This window comes from Dromiciops gliroides, chromosome 2 (assembly GCF_019393635.1).
Source record: "Dromiciops gliroides isolate mDroGli1 chromosome 2, mDroGli1.pri, whole genome shotgun sequence".
NCBI lineage: Eukaryota > Metazoa > Chordata > Mammalia > Microbiotheria > Microbiotheriidae > Dromiciops > Dromiciops gliroides.
Window position 1 is genome coordinate 655939082 of NC_057862.1, and position 20202 is coordinate 655959283.

At 44.5% G+C, this 20202-nt stretch overlaps 1 protein-coding gene across 1 annotated transcript in view; it reads left to right on the plus strand.

The window, feature by feature from the left end:
- Window positions 1-5930: 5930 nt before the first annotated feature.
- FA2H (fatty acid 2-hydroxylase) overlaps window positions 5931-20202 on the plus strand; it is a 92751-nt gene continuing 78479 nt past the window's right edge. Inside the window, exon 1 of the mRNA XM_043988806.1 lies at window positions 5931-6265. Coding sequence (XP_043844741.1) covers window positions 5993-6265 — 273 coding nt within the window. The 5' untranslated portion in view covers window positions 5931-5992. The remainder of the gene's footprint in view (window positions 6266-20202) is intronic.

Genomic DNA, 20202 nt, shown 5'->3' on the forward strand with positions numbered 1-20202 from the left:
AAGGAGGTGAACCAGGAGAGAACAGGGTCATGAGTATCCAGGAGAAGAGGTTGATGGACAGTGTCAAAGGCTACAGAGAGGTCAAGATGGCTGAGAATTGAGAAAAGGCCATTGGATTTGGAAATTAAGAGATCAATGGTCACTTTAGGAGAGGGCACTTTTAGTTGAATGGTAAGGTCAGATTGCCTAGGGTTTAGAAAAAAAGGAAGAGGAAAGGAAGTGGAAATACCTGATGTTGACTCATTTCTCAAGGGGGTTATCAGAGAAGTAAAAGAGAGGCATGGAATGATAGCTACCAGGTATAATAAGATGAAGTAAGGTGTTTGTTTTTTCCCCTAAGAATGATAACAGTGTTTATAGGCAGCAGGGAAGGGGCTGGGAAGAGCTGGAGAAGAAAGAATGAGAATGCTAATAGAAATCTTCTAAAAAAAAAACCAGGGGGGAATTAGATGGAATTGGGGTGTATGTAGAGAAGTTGAGCTCAGCAAGGAGGAGGCTTCCATCTTCATCTGAAAGCAGAGTGAAGGAGGAAATAGAGGAGGAAGATATAGGAGTCATGTGAAATAAGAAGAGGAAAAGAAGGGCCCAGTCCAATAGCATCCATTTTTTTCAGTGAAATGTAGGACCAGCGGACAGAGTGGAGAGAGGGTGCTAGGAGAGATTTGAGAGGGGAATAGGAAATCAATGTGAGGAGTAGAATGATTGCCTTGCAGGAGTGAGAGTCTATTGGAAATTATATAGTTTAAGTATATAATGGACCCAATCAACATGGTTTAACGATTTCCTCCAGCTCCATCTGATAGCATGTGAACAGAAGCAAAGGAAAAGCAAGTCAAACAGGGTTGGAGTTTACCAAAGAATGACTGGAAAAAGGATAGAGGGGTGAAAGATTCAAGAGCAGAGGCTAATGTAGAGTTGGAGTGGTTCACTAAGGGGTAAAGATAGAGAAGAAGGAAAGAGTAGTCAGTGCAGAACTGGCCTAGAAGGAGAGGGGGAGGGAATCAAGGTCACCATAAGGATGAAAAATGGAGCTAAGGGTCAGAAGGCAAAGGGAAAGATAGAACTTTGTTGTTGTTTTCGATGGGGTGCAAAGTGGGAGAGAAAATAGATTTATGTTAATTTTTTTAAAAGAATGTTGTTAGGGTGGGGGGTATCCTCCAGATGTGAAATGTTACATGAACTTTCAGATGATGTCACTGTATTATTAGTTTTACATAAGTGTTTGGTTTTGTTATGAGAGGGTTCTCATGGAGTGGAAGTAATCTGTAAATGCGTGTAATATAAAAACAAAACACATGAATAAAACTCTAAAAAAATTAAAATCTTGCGTGACCGAGGGGGAAAAGGAAAGATAGGATGATAAATATGATCAGATAAAGGAATTCCAGAGTTCATGAACACAGGAGGGATACATTTGTGGGTGATGGCAAGGCAAAGACAAGGCCATCTCTGTGTAGTCAGTCAACAAACATTTCTTAAGTGCCTTGGTGCCAGGTAGCTACAGTAGAATGGAGGACCGAGTGCTGGGAAATTAATAGACTGGGGAACTGGGGAGTGACTTGCTCCTGGTCACACAGTAAGTACTGGGGCAGGGAACTGAGCCCATGTCTTCCTAATTCCAAGTCTTGTAACCTGTCCATTATGCCAGGTTCCCTCTCCATTGTGCTTCATATGCCTCAAGCCACTGTCTGGCACCTACCCACTAATGATGCTAACCTAATTACATATTTGTATTCTTGTCATTCTAACACAGGTCACATCTGGCTTTCTTTTTGGCAACTATTTACCACCTTTATACCTGGGCTGCCCAAGGCTATTGCAATTACAGATGAGCATTTAAAATTCCTCAGTCATTCCTGCAATAGAAGCATTCACCAGTGGAAGAATTCTGACCTGTTTTCAAAATCAAAATGTGAAAAGGGTCCTAGGCTGTCTCCATCAGGTTCTGAGGGAAGATCGTGGTCAAAGTGGTAGCAGTGGTGGTGGCAGTTTTTACTTCCCTGGCACATGCTACCTCCTGTCTCTCCCTCAGGGGGCCTTGATGCTTCAGCCAAGCTGGCTTGTCTGACCTGTGTGAATAAAAGTGAATTCCCTCCCTTACCTTATAAAAATCCACTTTTATAACACCAGATCTCACAAAATTTCTGTTAACTAAGTTGTGGCAGTAAAACTTTGGTGCCCTACCAAGTCTTAGAAACATCATGTGAAAACACTCCCAACCATGTGCAACCTGGGAAGTGATGACTTGAGTTCTTTACCTGGAGTACAGAACTACAGAAATACAGGGCTAGTTGTGGGCAAGTCACTTAACCCTTATTGTTCCACAAAAAAAAAACAACCACCCCTAAATAAATGAATGACTAAATAAATAAATGGGTGGATGAATGAATAAATAAATAAATAGATGGATAGATAAATGAATGAATAAGTAAATAGATGAATGAATGAACAGATAAATAAGCATATAAATAAATAGATACGTAAATGAAAATAAATAAATGAATGAATGATTAGATGAATGAATGAATGAATAAATAAATAAATGAGTGGATAAATGAATGAATAAATAAATGTGGTGAAGAATTGGATATCAGAAGTGGCCCTATGGGCAGGAGATACTTAGATGAGAAAAAGAAAGAGGAGTCTTGGGTTGCTATCAGCCTTAGAGGAAGAGCAAAAGTAGCAGCTTCTATTGTGAAGGGGGCTGGTCTTTAGATCAGAGATCTAGTCTGGGCTGTTTCTGACACTGATGGGGTGGACTGAATTCTCCCAAGTCAACCACGGGCACATTCCTCAGAATGCCAGGTTATTAGGCAGCATGCTTTTCTACCCCCCCCCCCACTGACCTCTTCAGAAACATTCAGCTTTCTCCAGGGACACAAGGTAAATACCCACATTGGTCTGTGAAAAAAAAAAAGCCCTATGTTAGACACAGCTCATGCTCATTTTCATGGTACAGAGGAGGAGCAAAGTATGGTCAGACACAGCCCCTGTACTCCCTATAGAGCAGGAGTGTAAGCAAATAAGACTGAGAGCTAGGAAGGACAGTTACCTGGTTGTGACCATGCTACAATTTAGCATTTAAGTACCAACTCAGTAGATAAGACTTCTGGGTCCAGATTTAGAAAAATCTGAGTTCAAATCCAGCCTCAGACACCTTCTAGCTCTGTGATCGTGAACAAGTCATTTAACTGATGTGTGCCTTATTATAAAATGGAGGTAATAATAGCACCTATCTTGCAGGGTTGTTGTGAGGATCAAATAAGATAATAATTATAAAGAGCTTAGCACAGTGCCTGGCACACAGTCGGCACTTAATAAATCAATCAGTAAACATTAATTAAGCATCTGTCTTGGGTCAGGCACTGTGCCAAGTATTGGGGATACAAAAAGAGGCAAAAGACAGTCACTGCTCTCAAAGAGCTTGCAATCTCATGGGGGAGACATGTAAAGAAATTATATAAATATATATCAAGCTATATACAGAATAAATAGGAAATAATTAACAGAGGGAAAGCACTGGAATTAAGCTTAATAAATGCTCATTCTCTCCCTCCCATGGAAGTCCAAGAGAGTCTACTTTGGATAGGCTAAATTGTTGGCTCTAATATTTCTTCAGTGCCCTTAGGAGGTGGGGTTCCATAGCAGACCTCAGAGTTAAAGTTCTGCCCTTGAATCTGTGACTGAAAAAAAGTCATATAATCTCCCAGTGATCCAGGTAACTAAGATGCTATAAAGGTAATTTTCTTCTCCAAGCTCCCCTTACACAGGTAAAATCACAGGTTAAAAAAAAATCCTTCAGTTACTTCCTAAAACAAAGTTGTATTTTTCTTTTGGGCTATATTAGTTCAGTAGAGTTAGATTATAAAATAGGCTGAGGAGCAAGTATGTGCCGTAATTATCTTTCTTTCTCCCCCAAGCCTAGGGCCAATCATATTGTAGATAGCCAATCATAGCTGACATCTATACTTGAAGGTGTGTCAAGAGTCTTAAATATATTATCTTGTTTGATAAAAACTTGTTGAAGAAATAAGTGAGAGATGGTGAGTTGAGGGCTGACTTTTGACAACAAAGTGTAGTTTAATAAGCACTGAATTTGTAGTAGAGAGAGCATGGATTCAAATCCTAGTCCTATGAGTTCCTATCTCTTGACCTTGAGGAAGCCCCTTCTCTGGGTCTCAGCTTCCTCAACTGTAGAATGAAAGGTTGGGAAAAAAAAAGAAATGAAAGGCTGGGCTGTGTAAGAATCCCTTCAGCTCCAAATCCTACCATCCTTTTTTGTTTTGTTTTTTAGGTCCATCCCCTTTTCATTCCAATCTAACCCGAAGCATTTTCTCTTGGAGGCTGTTTTCCCATTTGCAAAACAGTTAAGTTTCTTCAGCCTTCACCTTCTTACCTTTCCGGTTTTCTACATACTATTTTCTCCCTGGTACCCTACAGCTTGCCATTTTATGTTCCTACTCTCAGTTCCTTGAACATGGCATTCCATTTCTCATCTCCATACCTTTGCATTGGCTGTATCCCCTGCCTAGAACACTCTACCGGGGCAGCTAGGTGGATCAGTGGATAGAGCACCAGCCCTGGAGTCAGGAGTACCTGAGTTCAAATGTGGCCTCAGGGACTTAAGACTTACTAGCTGTGTGACCCTGGGCAAGTCACTTAACCCCAATTGCCTCACTAAAAAAAAAAAAAAAAGAACTCAAAAAGATGAATGTTTAAAAAAAGAATGAATGAGGTTACAATACTAGGTGACTGGAATGATGGTATATTGTGACCCTGGGCAAGTCACTTAACCCCAATTGCCTCACTGAGAGAGAGAGAGAGAGAGAGAGAGAGAGAGAGAGAGAGAGAGAGAGAGAGAGAGAGAGAGAGAACACTCTACCCACTTACCTCTGCTTCTAAGTTTCTTTGATTCTCTTCAATCCTCAGGTCAAGTCTTGCCTTCCTCAGGAGGCCTTTCTTCACCTCCCAATCCCAGCTGCTCTCTGACCTTCCTTCTACTCAGCCTAAATCTTCTATGGACCTAGTTAGAACTTGTCTTCCATTAGAATGGAAGCCACTTGACACATATTTTTGGACAGGCCAATGAGGGTATTTGTTTGGCTGGACTATGCATATATGTTATGCATTTAAAATAATTGTTAGGGGAATAGGCATTGGGAAGGAGAGAATAAATGCTTGTTTAAAAAAAAAAAAAGAACGGAAGCTCCCTGAAAGTAGGACTGTCTTTGCCTCTCTGTGTGTCCCCAGCGCTTAACTCAGTGCCTGGCACACAGTAGGCGCTTCATGAATGCTTGTGTGAACTCCTACTGGGCAGGATCATCTCTTGCGCCTCTCTATCAGCACCTGGCACACAGTAGGTGCTTCATGAATGCTTTGTGAGCTCCTGCAGGGCAGAATCGTCCTTTGCTCCTCTCTATCAGCACCTGGCACACAATGGGCGCTTCATGAATCCTTGTGTGAGCTCCTGCAGCGCAGGACCGCCTCTTGCCTCTCTCCATCAGCTCCTGGCACACAGAGGGCGCTTCCTAAGGGCAGGCTGAGGACTCATTCTTCTCGGGAGGAGCCCCGCTCTCCAGAGGCCTTTCTTCCAAGACTCCTGACTGACGGCACAGCGCCGGGAGGCAACAAGTCATCACCCTACCGGGCCGACACCCGCTTCCAAATCCCTGGGGCTACGCCGCCCTCACCTACTCGGCTTTCTCCCTCTCAGGGACCCGGCCGCCCATCCTGCCTCGGACGGCACCGCCCGAACCTGGCCCGCCCCTTCTCCCGGTCCTCCACCAATCCGGAGGCGGAGGCCCAGCCCCGGCTTCTCGGGCCGGGAGCGGCAGCCAATGGGAGCGCGGGAGCTGGCGGTATGCAAATGAGCAGGTGTGCCGAGGCGGCGGCTGGCTCGAGCGGGGCCGGGCCCCTGGCCAGGGGTTGTAAGCGGAGCGGCTGCGGTGCCTGAGAGCAGAAGAGCCCTGGCTCCTGCGCTTCCTCTGCGGCCATGACCTCCGCTCCGCTGCCGCCACCGCCGCTCTTCTCGGCCGCCGAGGTGCAGCGGCGCTGCGCGGCCGGAGCCTGCTGGGTGCGGCGCGGCGCGCGCCTCTACGACCTCACGGGCTTCGTGCGGCGCCACCCCGGGGGCGAGCAGCTGCTGCGGGCGCGCGCCGGCCGCGACGTGAGCGCCGACCTGGACGGGCCGCCGCACCGGCACTCGGACAACGCGCGCCGCTGGCTGGAGCAGTACTACGTGGGCGAGCTGCGCGGCCCCACGCAGGTACCTTGCACGCGCGCCGCCCGCTGCCCAGTAGCCCGCCTGCGGGCCGGCCCCACCGCGCCGGCCCCCGGCCCCGCCGTCTGTTCCCCCCCCCCCGGCTCCCCCATCGCTCTGCCCGGCCCCGGAACCTCCGCTGCCCCCACCACGCCGTGACCACCTGGGTCCATCCCTGTCCTTCCGTCATGCTCCTCACCTGTGCCCCGGTTCACCTTGTTTTCCCCTTTTCAGCCGTGCGCACTCACTGGCCGCTTCTGACTGCCTGTCTCCTCCGCCTTTGCGATCCCAGCCCCGGGAGCCCCTGCTGCCCGTGTCACCTCTGCTGTCCGCCACACCGTGCTCATCTGCCCGTCCGTCATTTCCCTTCTCACCTGTGCCCCCGTTCACCTTGTCTTCCTCTGCTCAGTAGTGCCCACTCACTGACCGCTTCTGTCTGCCTGTCCCCTCCGTCTCTGCGATCCCAGCCCAGGGAGCTCCTTCGTGCAGTGTTACACCCATCCTTGTTGTCTGCCATGCCCACCTGTCTGTACCCTGTTCACCTGTCCATCTCCCTTCGACTCTTCTGTCTGTCTCCCCGATCACTGACCGCTTCTGTCTGTCTGTCCCCTCCACCTCCTCGATCCCAGCTCCTCAAAGGCCCTGCTGCCTGTGTCACCCCTACCTGTCATTCCGTCTGCTTACCTGTTCCCCACTTGTCCTCATTCACCTATCTCCCTCCTATTCAACTGCCTCCCCACTCACTGACCACTTGTTTGCTCCCCTACCCTCGTTATTCTTGAGAACTCACCTATCTCCTTCCTGCTTAATTCTCTCCCTATTCATCTATTTCTTCTGTTTGTCTGTCCTTCCCTCTGTGATTCTGGCAAACTCAGGAGTCTCTCTCACAGTCACCTATCTTCCCTTCTCTGTCCACCACTCACCTGTTTTCCCTTCTCCTAAGCCTTTCTTCCTATCTCACCTGTCGTACTCCCAGCTCACCTGTCACCATCTGTTCCCCTTTTCTGTCCCTTTACCTGCTCACCTGTCTTCCCCCATCTGTCCATGTCCCCCCTCCCATCTATTTGAGTCTGGCCCCCCCTGCCTATCTACTCCTGCTTGAGTACAACTAGTTCATCTGCACGCCAACAGGTTCACTCGTTATTCCTCTCTCCCTCTCCCCTACTATTCCACCTGCCCTCTGTGCTCCTCTCTTTACCCAAAAACAAAATTCTCTATTCTTGTTCCCTAAATTAACAAAGTGAATGCTTAATCCAGGAACCTTTCACTTATCTTTATCCCTAGTCCTTCAATCCCTTTCTTCCTAACTCTAGAAAACCATCCCCTCCTTGCTCTGCCTCCCAGTGACTTCTCTTCATCTGTCCCTGACTCTTCCCAGTTTCATTTCTTCTCTAGGTCATTTTTCTTTCTTGTACTTTTTGCATTTCTTCCCATAAGGCTCCAGGTCACCAAACCTCATTTCTGGTCCTAAGATTTCATATTCCAATTCTTCTCTCTCCCATCTCCCATCTCCCATCTCCCATCTCCAACCAGCCTTTCCTTTCCTTCATGCACCCACCACAGCCCACCAAAAATTCAGCCGTCAGTGACAAGTCTTGTTCCCTCTTTCCCTCCCTGGGGCCCTCTCCCTTTGGGCTCTCGAAACTTGCTATCAATAAAGATTTCTCTCTTCTACTTGACTTGTATTTCCTGGTAGATAATCCCTGGTGCTACCTTGGGCTTTGTCTCCCCTCCTTTAAATTGTGTGATCCCCATGACTCCACGGACACTTGAGGCAGGGTATATTTCGGTTGGTCCACTCTAGCAAAAATGAGACAGCATGGGACCCCAGGCAGCTTCACTCTTGCCTTCTTTACTAGAAGACAGAGACTGAATACCTACCTTGTGGTGTATAGAAAGGACCTAGCCTTACCTGGGTCAGTGACCATAGATAACTCACTTCTCCTCGAGCCTCAGTTTCTTTATCTATAAAATAGGGATAATAATGGCTACACGCTAAATTGTTTTTAAGGAAAAGGTTTTTTGTTGTTTTCTTACAAACTAAAAGTAATGTAAACGTGAGCTGTTATTATTATCCCACCAAGTCTGGATTCTTGGATTTTTGTAGCTGCTCTCCCTGCACCGCCCCCCCCCCAAATTCTTTGAAATCTTTGGAACTTAACTGACAATAGCTTCTGGCTGTGGCCACATTCTCCTCTTGGGGTCAGAGGTTAAGTCTCCAATAGGCTCTCTTCCCTAATTCTCAGGTGGTTTCTAGTGGGTGTAGAGTAATGTATCCTCAGAAATTGTTTGATCATTGGGCCAGGCTGAAGGTGCAATCTATGGTCACAGTTATGAATTGAGTAGGAAAGGTTAGGAGCTAACCCCCAAAGCTTCGGGTTCTTGTTTGATCTATTGTGCTTTAAGTTCTTTCAAAGCAGAAACTTCTCTTTGTATCTCCCAGAACTGTAAGTGTTACCAAATCGTGAACTCACAACTGTCTACTGAATGAGCAAATACATGTGGATTTCTTCTGTACTCCCAACTCAAAAGCATGTTCTGATGCTTCCAGCACCGTGAGAGAGGGCTAAGTAGAAGGATTTCCTGGCGATGAGTGTTATGACCTTCAGGGGGGGTCTGTCATGCCTCACAGTCCCTCAGTTCTTGAGTTCCCAATGAGGCGGTGTCCTTGGTCCTGAGTATTCCTTCAGTACCCTACTCAGCTAACTGCCCTGATACAAACTCATCTTCTCACTCCTCCTCATCTTTTCATCTTAATTCTCCCCTGCTCACAAATAACACAGAAAAATAAACACAGTCTACACCTCCTGCTTTGGATGAGTGACTTTCCTCAGTCAGGTTGAACAGCTGTTATTTTTATCCTCTGCAGACTGACTCTAGGGTAGAGGTGAGAGTTTGAATGAGAACTTGAACCCTGCCCCCCTCTCCCCAACATAAACATGGCCTGAAGCCAACTAAGATACTGCTCCCTGGGAAGAGAGGACTGCTGATAGACACTTGTTGCTCCACATTCCAGTTACCTGTTACCTTAAATTTTTTTTAAGTTTTTTTTTTTGTTAAACATTTATTAAGTTTAGTTTGAGAGGGTTAAAAAGTTTTTCAAGTAGAGCTTCCTTATTATAACCTTCCTGTATTATAAAATTAACTTAGAGGGGGCAGCTATATGGCACAGTGGATAAAGCACCCACCCTGGAGTCAGGAGGACCCGAGTTCAAATCCTACCTCAGACATGTGATACTAGCTGTGTGACCCTGGGCAAGTCACTTAACCCCCATTGCCCTGCAAAAAAAAAAAAAAAAGAAAAAAAAAGAAAAAAAATTGTTGGGTAATATGAAACACACTGCCTATCATTTTAATTTTTTAAAAAGGAAAGGCATGGTTCATTAATTTTAACAAATTAGAAGATGGCCCATTTTATTTAACCATAATCTTGTTGCAGTTTAAAGTTCTCTTCCTTCATATAGTTCCTGTGTCTATTGTTATTTTGACTTGACTTTCTTTATTCATTGTTTCCTGTTTTTCATTTTTACAAAAGAAGCTGCCATGAGTACTTTTGTATTGTTGTTGTCCAGTCATATTCAACTTTTTGACTCGACCCCATGGACCATATCATGCCAATATTGCCAATGGGGGTTTTCTTGGCAAAAATACTGGAATGGTTTGCCATTTCCTTCTCTAATGGATTAAGGCACAGGCTAAGTGACTTGCTCAGGGTCACACAGTAAGTGTCTGAGGTCAGATTTGAACTTAGATCTTCCTGATTCCAGGTCCAGTGCTCTATCCATTGAGCCATCTAGCTGTCTCTATACTCTATACTTTTGCATTGATAACTCCAATTTTTAATTATATCTTTAGGTATAGTCCCAGCAAAGGGATCATTGGGTCAATATAAGTAATTCTTAAATACATGAAATTAGTAACCATCATAAGAAATAAGCAGAATGTTGCCTTTAACCTCAAATGAAATCATGTGGTCTGAATTATTTTGATATTTGGTTAATATATATATAAATTTAAAATATATGTTACACATATGTGTGTATATATGATGCATACTATACATGTATCTATAAAATAATTTTGTTAAAAAAGGACAATTTAGTTGCTCTACATGCCGTTCCACACACTCATCTGGGTACTTATAAAGCTTTGTTGACCTTGTTTGTTTATGTGTGCCCTATATGTCATCAGCCTTCATTATTCTTTTGTTTTTTTGTTTTGGTTTTGTTTTGGTTTTTTGAGGCAACAGGGGTTAAGTGACTTGCCCAGGGTTACACAGCTAGTAAGTATCAAGTGTCTGAGACCGAATTTGAACTCAGGTCCTCCTGAATCCAGGGCCAGTGCTTTATCCACTGCACCACCTAGCTTCCCCAGCCTTCATTATTCTTAATTGACTGACTTTGATTTTCATTACTTATTAAAAGTCTCCATTTCACTCATCATCTTTACTCAGTTTCTTATCACGCTCAAGTCTGCCTTTGAGTTAGGGAGGCACACCCAGGGCCTGGTCTGTAGGAAAATGTATTTATTTGCCTTGTGCTTTAAAATCTTCAAGTGCATTGGGATGGTTTTAAATGGAAAGGTCAGAAAAGAAATTGTGGATGGTATATCATAAGAATAATGATAGCTGGCATTTTTTAGGCTTTCCAAGCATTAGCTCATTTAAACCTCATGACATAACCCTGCAAGGTAGACAGGAAAACTATCTACTCTACAAAAACCCCCAAACCTACAAACTCTACAATTGGAGAGATTGCTTTTTGAAGGCTATAACCAGTCAGTTAATCAGCAAGCATCATGAAGCATCCCCTGTGCTGAGCCTGGAGAGTGCAAAGATAAAAATGAAACAGTCCCTGACCTCATGGAGGTTACATTCTGATAGAGGAGACAACATAGTAGAATATAAGTGTGTGTATATGTATATGTATGTGTATGTGTATCAGAATATACACATGTATATACACACATATATATCAGAATATTTATGCATATATATGAAATGAATACAAGTGAAGGTAGCTGGAGGTAGGGAGAGAAAGTAAAAACCAAGAAAGGCTTCCTGTAGAAGATGGCCCTTAAACTAAGTCATAAAGGACACCAGGATTTCCAAGAGGATCAAGTGAAGAGGGATGGAGAATGTTCAATTCGAAGGCCCCTGAATAGGCAGGTAGAGCTATGGGTATGAGCAACAGCAGATAGGCCAGTGTGCCTGAATTGTAGAGTGTTGGAAGGGATCGATCTCTCTCTCCCTCCCATCCCCCTCCCTCTTCCTCTCCCTTTCCCTTTCCCTCTTCCTGTCCTTCCATTTCTCCTCTTTCTCTCCCTCCCTCTCTCCCTCTCCCTCTCCCCCTCCCCTCCCCCTCCCTCTCCCTTTCCCTTTCCCTCTCCCTGTCCTTCCATTTCTCCTCTTTCTCTCCCTCCCTCTCTCCCTCTCCCTTTCCCCCTCCCCCCTCCCTCTTCCTCTCCCTTTCCTCTTCCCTCTCCCTCTCCCTTTCCCCTTCCCTCTCCCTGTCCTTCCATTTCTCCTCTTTCTTTCCCTCCCTCTCCCACATCGGAATTCTCCTACAACACACACTGCCCCTTTCATCAGTTAACTCAGCAAGTTTAGCAATGCAAGGAACAGAAAAAATGTTTTTGTTTAGGTGTTATGAGAAGAATGACCCTTTCTATCCCCTCTTCTTATTCGTGGGGCAGCAATGTTGGGACCTGCTATTTAAACCAATAGGCTGGCAGCTACATAGTCCCTCTAGTCAGGGCAATGGGAAGTGAAGATTGCTTAAGGTGACGGTGACAGGAATATAGAGGACAATTGTCCAGGGGGAGGGGAGAGGCTTCCATCAAGTCTTGTTATTTTAGGCTGCAGTTCAGTTGATGAGCAGGATCCAATATCTCAAAGACTCCTTTCCCACAAGATGCCCCATTCTAAACCCACTTTCTTATTTCAGATTTTGGAGGTCTTGGGATAGAGGTGGGAGTGTCTGGGGTCCCTGTGGGAAGGGCCAGTGCTATCTATACCCTTCATGGATCCCCCTTCCATTCTCCACTTTGCCCCACCCCCAGACATAAGGAACAAGTCAGACAAGTTTGAGCCAATGGGTTGTGGGGTAGTTGGACAAGTTCTGTTCTAGCCACTAGTTAAGGAAAGACGGAAACTGTGTATGTTTTGTTGGCAGCGAAATTGCTGACCAGGGATTTCTATGCCACTTTCAAGATACATCTGCCCCCCCAGCTAGATGGCGCAGTGGATAGAGCGCTGGCCATGGAGTCAGAAGGACCTTAGTTCAAATCCAACCTCAGACACTTGAGACTTACTAGCTGTGTGACCCTGGGCAAGTCACTTAACCCCAGTTGCCTCACCAAAACAAGCAAACAACCAAAAAAAAAAAAAAAGAGAGAGAGAAGATACATCTGCCCCCAAGGTCCTGGGTGGGAATTGGGCTGTTACAACAGGTTTAGAACTTTGAAGAAAGCTTGAAGGAACTGGCATTCTCAGTCTAGAAAGAAGAAAGCTATGGAGGGTAGTTCTGTCCAAGATGGTGACTATCCACTCTCCACTTAAGATAGAACCAAAGGAAATGGGCTTAAGCTAGAGTATGAGGACCAATTTAGGTCATATTCCATGTTAGGTCAGTTTCTGAAGGCAGCTTCAGAATATTGATAAAGAGGGCCAACAATGTTCAAATCCTGGCTCTGTGACTTACTGCCTAAGTGACTTTTAACAAGTCACTAAAATCTCTGGGTCTCCATTTCCTTCATCTTTAAGATGAAAAGGTTGGTCTGGCTGATCCTTTGGGTACCTCCTGGCTCTAATCCTTTGAACCCCACAAACCAGAAGGAAGGGATTGTTCTTCTATCTCAGCTACATTTGTGGTGGTCTTCTTTGGATTGTACTTGCTTTCTTTTTTGGGGGGGGGACAATGGGGGTTAAGTGACTTGCCCAGGGTCACACAGCTAGTAAGTGTCAAGTGTCTGAGGCCAGATTTGAACTCAGGTACTCCTGAATCCAGGGCAGGTACTTTATCCACTGCGCCACCTAGCTGCCCCTTAGATTGTACTTTCACAAATTCCTTTGAGTTTTAGGATTCTAACTGAACACTCTCTAGGGTGGTCTGTCTTGCCACACCTCAACCCAATCACCTGCAGTCTTATCACAGAGATCATGACACTCCAGTTTCAACCTTCTTCCAATGGCAGACCTTCTGAATCTGCCTAATGATCTGGTCCCCAGACATTTGTGCTCAGGGGTGTTTTAGGTTTACATGACCCACTTGGATATGTAAGCCTGACCCTGTCCTCCCTGACATAGATGGAACCATAGGCCTCTGTTCCTCTTTCTTTCTCTCAACCCTCCCAAACCTTTTGGTGGCCCTGGAGTTCAGCGATCCCTCAGGGTCAGCCTTGCAAAATGTATGTACTGAAGGACTCTTAGTATCTTGTAATTTAGCCTTTGAATGGCTTCCCAGGTGAGAGCTTCTGCCTCTGCAGAGGTTTATGCTCTAAATACCTTCCTCAGAGATAGTCATTTCCTTTTTGGCATTTTTTTTACACTGCACCTGTGATTTTTTTTTTTCCTTATCTGTGTGGGGAGTTCCAGGTAAGGAGACTTTCTCTGTCTCTCAGCATCTGTTCTGCAACCTTTAACCTTAGGGAGGTGGCTAAGACACTGGAAAGTTAAGTGACTCACTCAGGGCCACTACATCGTTATGTATCTGAATTGAGACCTGTACACAGATCTTCCTAACTTTGAGGTCGGCTCTCTATCCACTGTGTCATTCTGCCTTTCTTGGTATTAAATGAAAAATTTTTTTTTTACAGAATTACAGAAAGTTAGATCTGGAAGCAATCTTAGCCATCATCAATTCCATCTCCATTGTTTTACAGAGGTAAAAGATGGTATTTCAACAGGAAGACAAAGTCATTGTAGGTCCCTCTTTTCTATGTGTCTGCTTTTCCTCAGTGTACTAGTTTAGGGGACAGTGCCCCACCTTTTCTGATCTGCCCAGGAGACCCTGACCAGAGACCTTTCTAAAGGACCAGCTCAGTCATGGGCCCTTTTTGTGGTCCCAAAGTCACACCTACCCGTGGGGAGGGCAAAACTGGTCATCATAGGAGGTGTGGAGCTGAGAAAGACCCTTGCTGAAATAAAGCTCTTATCTCAGATCTAGGTGCCTGAAGATTCTGACCTGCCTGAAGCCACAGAGGTGCCTAGTGGCTGATAAGATTCACACTCAGCTCCTCTGCCTTCAAGCCCAATGTTCTCTACCCTGAAGGATGCTTCAGTCCAGAGCATGTCCGTCCACATCCCAACACTCTCCTTCCATGATCGATTCCAACCCTCACTGCCATGAAGTTTTAAATTTTGATTTCTTTTTTGTTTGTTTATTTGTTTGTTTTTATGGGGCAATGAGGGTTAAGTGACTTGCCCAGGGTCACACAGCTAGTAAGTGTCAAGTGTCTGAGGCCAGATTTGAAATCAGGTCCTCCTGAATCCAGGGCCGGTGCTTTATCCACTGTGCCACCTAGCTGCCCGCCATGAAGTTTTAACATCCAACATGAAGTTCCTCATGTTGCCCTATCCCTGCAATGGGGAAAGATCTGTAATTTAGTGGTTAAGCCTTCTAAGAGTTTTCTGATTGAAGCTATATGCTGTAGTGGAAATAGCCTTTATTCATTTAATAGGAATTTACTAAGGATCTCCTGTGTGGCAATGGATAGTGTGCTAGACTTGGAGTCAGCAAGACCTGAGTTCTGATGTTACCTCAGACCCTACCAGGAATGTGACCCAATGACACTGAACAATCATTTCTCTTCCCCACCACCTGTTTCCTCATCTGAAAAATATGGATAATAACAGCACCTGCCTCACAGAGTTGTTGTGATGGCCAAATGAGATACCACAGATAAAGTGCTTTGCAAACCTCAGAGTGCTATATAAATGCTAGCTGTTACTGTTTTAGGCTCTGTACTGGAGATACAAATACAAGAAACAAAACAGAGCCTTGGATTCAGAATCAGAGGACTTGCACTTAAATGCCAACTGCCATTCATTGATTCTTTTTTTTTTTTTTAGTGAGGCAATTGGGGTTAAGTGACTTGCCCAGGGTCACACAGTAAGTGTTAAGTGTCTGAGGCCGGATTTGAACTCAGGTCCTCCTGACTCCAGGGCCAGTGCTCTATCCACTGTGCCACCTAGCTGCCCCCAAATTGATTCTTTCTAGACCTCAGTTCCATCTGTAAAATGAGAGGGTTAAATGTGTGGGGGAGGAGAGAAGGGGAGAGAGGGAGAGAGAAAGGAGAGAGAGAGAAGAGAGAGAGAGAGAAAGAGAGAGAGAGAGAGAGAGAGAGAAACAGCCAGGCCTATTGAATGAATGAATAAAGCATTATTGAGGGACTTCAGATATGCAAAGCATCATTGCTCACTGCTAGGCATACAAAAAGCAAAGTTCTTTCTTTCTTGCTGTCTTCAGCCCCTGCTCTCAAGGAGCTCACATTCTAAAGGGGCAGACCACAGATAGTACCAAAGGTTTGGTCTGCAAATCAGATGGAAAAATCACGTGGTCCATTGGGCTCAATGGCAAAGTCAGGAAGACTTAGGTTTAGTTCCCGAAGCTGACACACACTAGGTAAGTCTCTCTTCATATTTCAGTGCCCCTGGGAAACTCTCTGAGGCAGAGGCCCTTAACTTGTGCATAGATTTCAAGAATTCTGTGAACTTGGGTAGAAAAAACTAGTATATCTTTATTTTTACTAACCTTTGGTTTGTTTGGCAATCCTGTGTATTTTATGCATTTCAAAACATGATTTTGAGGAGTTCATAGGCTATATATCACTAAAAGGGAGCAGTACACAAAAATGGTTAAAGAATCCCTTCTTTAAGACTGTAAGTTGCAGCAAAAATGTCAGTCTGCATTGGTAGAGGGCTCCCTATAACCAGTGAGGCAGCAAGGTGGTTCAGTAGATAGAGCACTGGCCTTAGAGTCAGGATAGACTCAAATCCAGCCTCAGACTGCTCACTAACTTTGTGACCTTGGGCAAGTCACTTAACCTCTGTTTGCCTTAATCCACTAGAGAATGGGAAACTGCTCCAATATCTTTGCAAGAAAACTCCAAATGGGATCACAAAGAGTTAGACATAATTGAATGACTGAACAATAAAATACCAATGAAACTATAGTTTGGGACAAAAAAAAAAAAGCTAGCATAGATTTCAAATGGGAAGGGACCTTCAGTGTCATCTAATCCAAACCTCACATTTCCCAAATGAGGAAAATGAAACCCAGAAAGATTAGATGACTTCCCCAAGGTCACGGAGATTGTAAACAGCCATGCCATGATTCTTATCTAGACCCTTGACTTCATGTCCTCTGTTCTTGCCACTGAATTAAAATGGTGCCTTGAAGTTTACAAAGTACTTTCCTCAGAACCTCCTGGTAATGAGGAGAGTTCAAATATTGCTATCTCCATTTTTCAGAAGAGGAAATTTATGCCCAGAGAGGTTCATTTGCCCACAGTCACATAGCTACTAATGGTTAGAATCCATAATGGAATCAGACCTCCCGATTCCCAGCTCTCTCCACTGTTCTGTGTTGCCTGGGGCTATGAGCTTTGGAAATAAGAGGGAAGACTTCTTACAAGACCTCATCTGTTCTGGTAAGAGTAGTTTAAAATGTTGGAAGTGACTCTTGGCTTAGGACACAAATACTGAGAAATGGAGGCATAGGGGAATAAGTAGCAGGGAATCCCATGGAGGAGAGGGCCCCTGAATAATGACCCTGCTACCAACTCAGCAATACCTAACCCATCAGGGTTTTAAGAACCAGACTGCTGAGCACCCCAACCCTCTGCTGCACAACAGAGGGTAGTATCTTATGCTTGGGGAACCTGCCAAACAGCTCTGGCTGCTTTAGCAGGAAAAAAGTGGAGATAAGGAACATGCCAGCCCCAGGGGAAGGAGCTTATTTCTATGTACCCAAAAAGGTCTTCCCTGGATGTGACATACATCTTAGCCAAACACATGCTTCTCTAATCTCATCCAACCCTGGCCCTTGGCTACTATTGGTACTTTAAGAGTACTAGACACAGGATTCCAGTGGGAGTAAGTGGAGTCAATCAACCAATAAGTTTTTAAGTCAACAGGCATTGATTAAGCACCCACTGTGTACTGGGCTCAGGATACAAAGAAAAGCCAAAAAAAAAAATCCCTGCTTTTAGGAGCTCACAATCTAATTGGAGGGGGGAGGTAAAGAAGGAGAGAAAACGTGCCAACAACTATATACAAACAAGATATACACTGGATAAAGTGGAGATAATCGAGGGAAGGCTGTAGCATTGAGGGGGACAAGAAAGGTGTCTTGCAGGAAGCTGTATTTTAGCTGGGAACCAGGAGATGGAGATGAGGAGGGAAAGCATTCCAGGCATGAAAGACAACCACTGAAAACTGGAAATTCCAAAGTCCAGAGATGAGTGATTTGTGCAGGGAACAGCAGGGAGGCCAGTGTCATTGGATCAGAAAGTATGTTGTGTGGGGCAGCTAGGTAGCACAGTGGATAGAACACCAGCCCTAGAGTCAGGAAGACCTGAGTTCAAATCGACCTCAGACACTTGACACTTACTAGCTGTGTGACCCTGGGCAAGTCACTTAACCCCAATTGCCTCACAAAACAAAAATAAAAGAGTATATTATGGAGCAAGTCACTTAACCCCAATTGCCCCCAAAAAATAATAATAAGGAAGCTTAATCAGCAGTTATTTAACTGACTCTGTGCTAAGCACCAGGAATACTGGTAGAATGACTGATCGTTAAGCCCAAGGAACCTGCATTTTGACCCAAGCCTCCGTAAAAGGGATATCATCTTGAGTGAGATGAGCAGAACCAGGAGAACATTGTACACAGTATCAACAACATTATGTGCTGATCAACTGTCATAGACTTGACTCTTCTCAGCAATACAATGGTCCAAGGTAGTTCCAAAGGACTCATGATGGAAAATGCTCCCAAATCCAGAAAAGAAAAAAAAAAAAAGAACCATGGAATCTAGATGCAGATAGACCATACTATTTCTATTGTTTGTTGTTGTTTTTCTTTTTTGAAGTTTTTCCTTTTTGCTCTGACTCTTCTCTCATAACATGACTGATGCAGAAATATGTTTAATGTGATTGTACATATATAACCCATATCAGATTACTTGCTGTCTTGGGAAAGGGGGGGGGAGGGAGAGAGAAAAATTTGAAACTAGAAATCTTATAAAAACAAATGTTGAAAACTATCTCTACATGTAACTGGAAAATAATAAAATATTTATATGGAAAAAGGGATATCATCCAAGTAAGAGAACGCAGAGGGCAAGATGAAACAACACCTGTGGTACCAGGTGCTTGGACAAAGGAGTCGCATCACTGTGGCTCCCTCTCACCATCCTTTCCCCAAACCAGAAGAGTGCAATTTCTCTCCCAGGCTAACAGTCATTGCCCTCTGGGGAGGGGGGGTTCCTCCTTGCCTTCTGCAGTCCCAACAGCCAAAGGAGAAGTGGCAAAAGATCCTAAGTGAAGGAATTAAAGAAGCTCCACCCAGGTGCAGGAGAAATTGCTATTCCCTGGTAACTGCTGTAGAAACTATAGTTATTCTACCCAAGATGTCCTAGGGCTAGTATAAATGAGTCTTCTCCCTGACAGCTCCTTCTAAGCTACAGCTTTTACCAAAAGGGGGTGAGCACATTCAATTTCAGGTCAATTAAGGAAATATTATAAAGTACCTACTATGTGCTAGGCACTGGGGATACCTAAACAAAACCCCTGCCATCAAGGAGCTTACATCCTCCTGAGAGGATATAACATGTCCAGGTAGAAAAATACAAGACAACTTCAAGAGGAGAAGAGCAGAACAACCAAAGGGAAGAAGAAAGGTCTACTGTGGGAGGTGATATCTGGACCAAGCCTTGAAGGAAGCTAGGGATCCTAAAAAGCAAAAAATAAGAAGGAAAATCATTCTCCCCATGGAAGGTCATAGGAGATGGAAAGCAAGGAGGCTGCTTTGGCTGGAAGGGAAGTTATATGAAGTGAATCTAGAAAGATAGGCTGGAGCCAAGCTGCAGAGGGTTATAATTGACCAACAGAAGAATTTGTATTTTATCCTGGAGGCAATAGAGAAAACCTGAGGATTATAGAGCAGGAGATGGACACAATCCAGCCTATGCTTTAGGAAGGTGATTTTGGTAGCTATGTGGTAGATAGATTGGAGAGAGGAGAGGCCAGAAGCAGTCAGGGCAATTTAAGAGGCTGTTATAATAGTCTAGAGCAGCAGTTCTGAAACAATTTCATCTCAAAAACCCCTTTATACCCTCAAAATTAAGGACACCCCCCAAAAAAAGATTTTATGTGGATTCCATCTATAAATAGTTACCATTTTCAAAATTCAAATATCTCAGTATCATTATAAAAATTGTTTTGGTTCCCAGACCACAGTTTGAGAACTGCTGGCCTGAGGGACAGTTGGGGAGAGCCTGAGCAAGAGTGATGCTTATATGAGTAGAGAAAAGGGGACATATGTGAGCAGCGATATGGAGACAGAATCAACAAAACATGACAACTGATGGAATACATAAGGTGAGAGAGAGAAGAGTTAAGGATGACTGGAAAGAAGATGGTTTGGAGGAGAAGGAAAGGTAATAAATTCCATTCTGGGCACATCCAGTTTAAGATGCCAGTGAATCATTCATCAAGTAGTTGGTGATGTGAGACTGGAGTTCAGAAGAAAGATTAGGTCAAGGTCAGAAGGACCTGAGTTCAAATCCAGCCTCAAACACTTGACACTTAGCTGTGTGACCCTGGGCAAGTCACTTAACCCTCATTGCCCCGACAAAAAAAAGAGATTAGGTCAGAATATATAGATCTGGTTTCAGAAAAACCTGGAAAGACTTAAGTGGACTGATGCTGAGTGAAGTAAG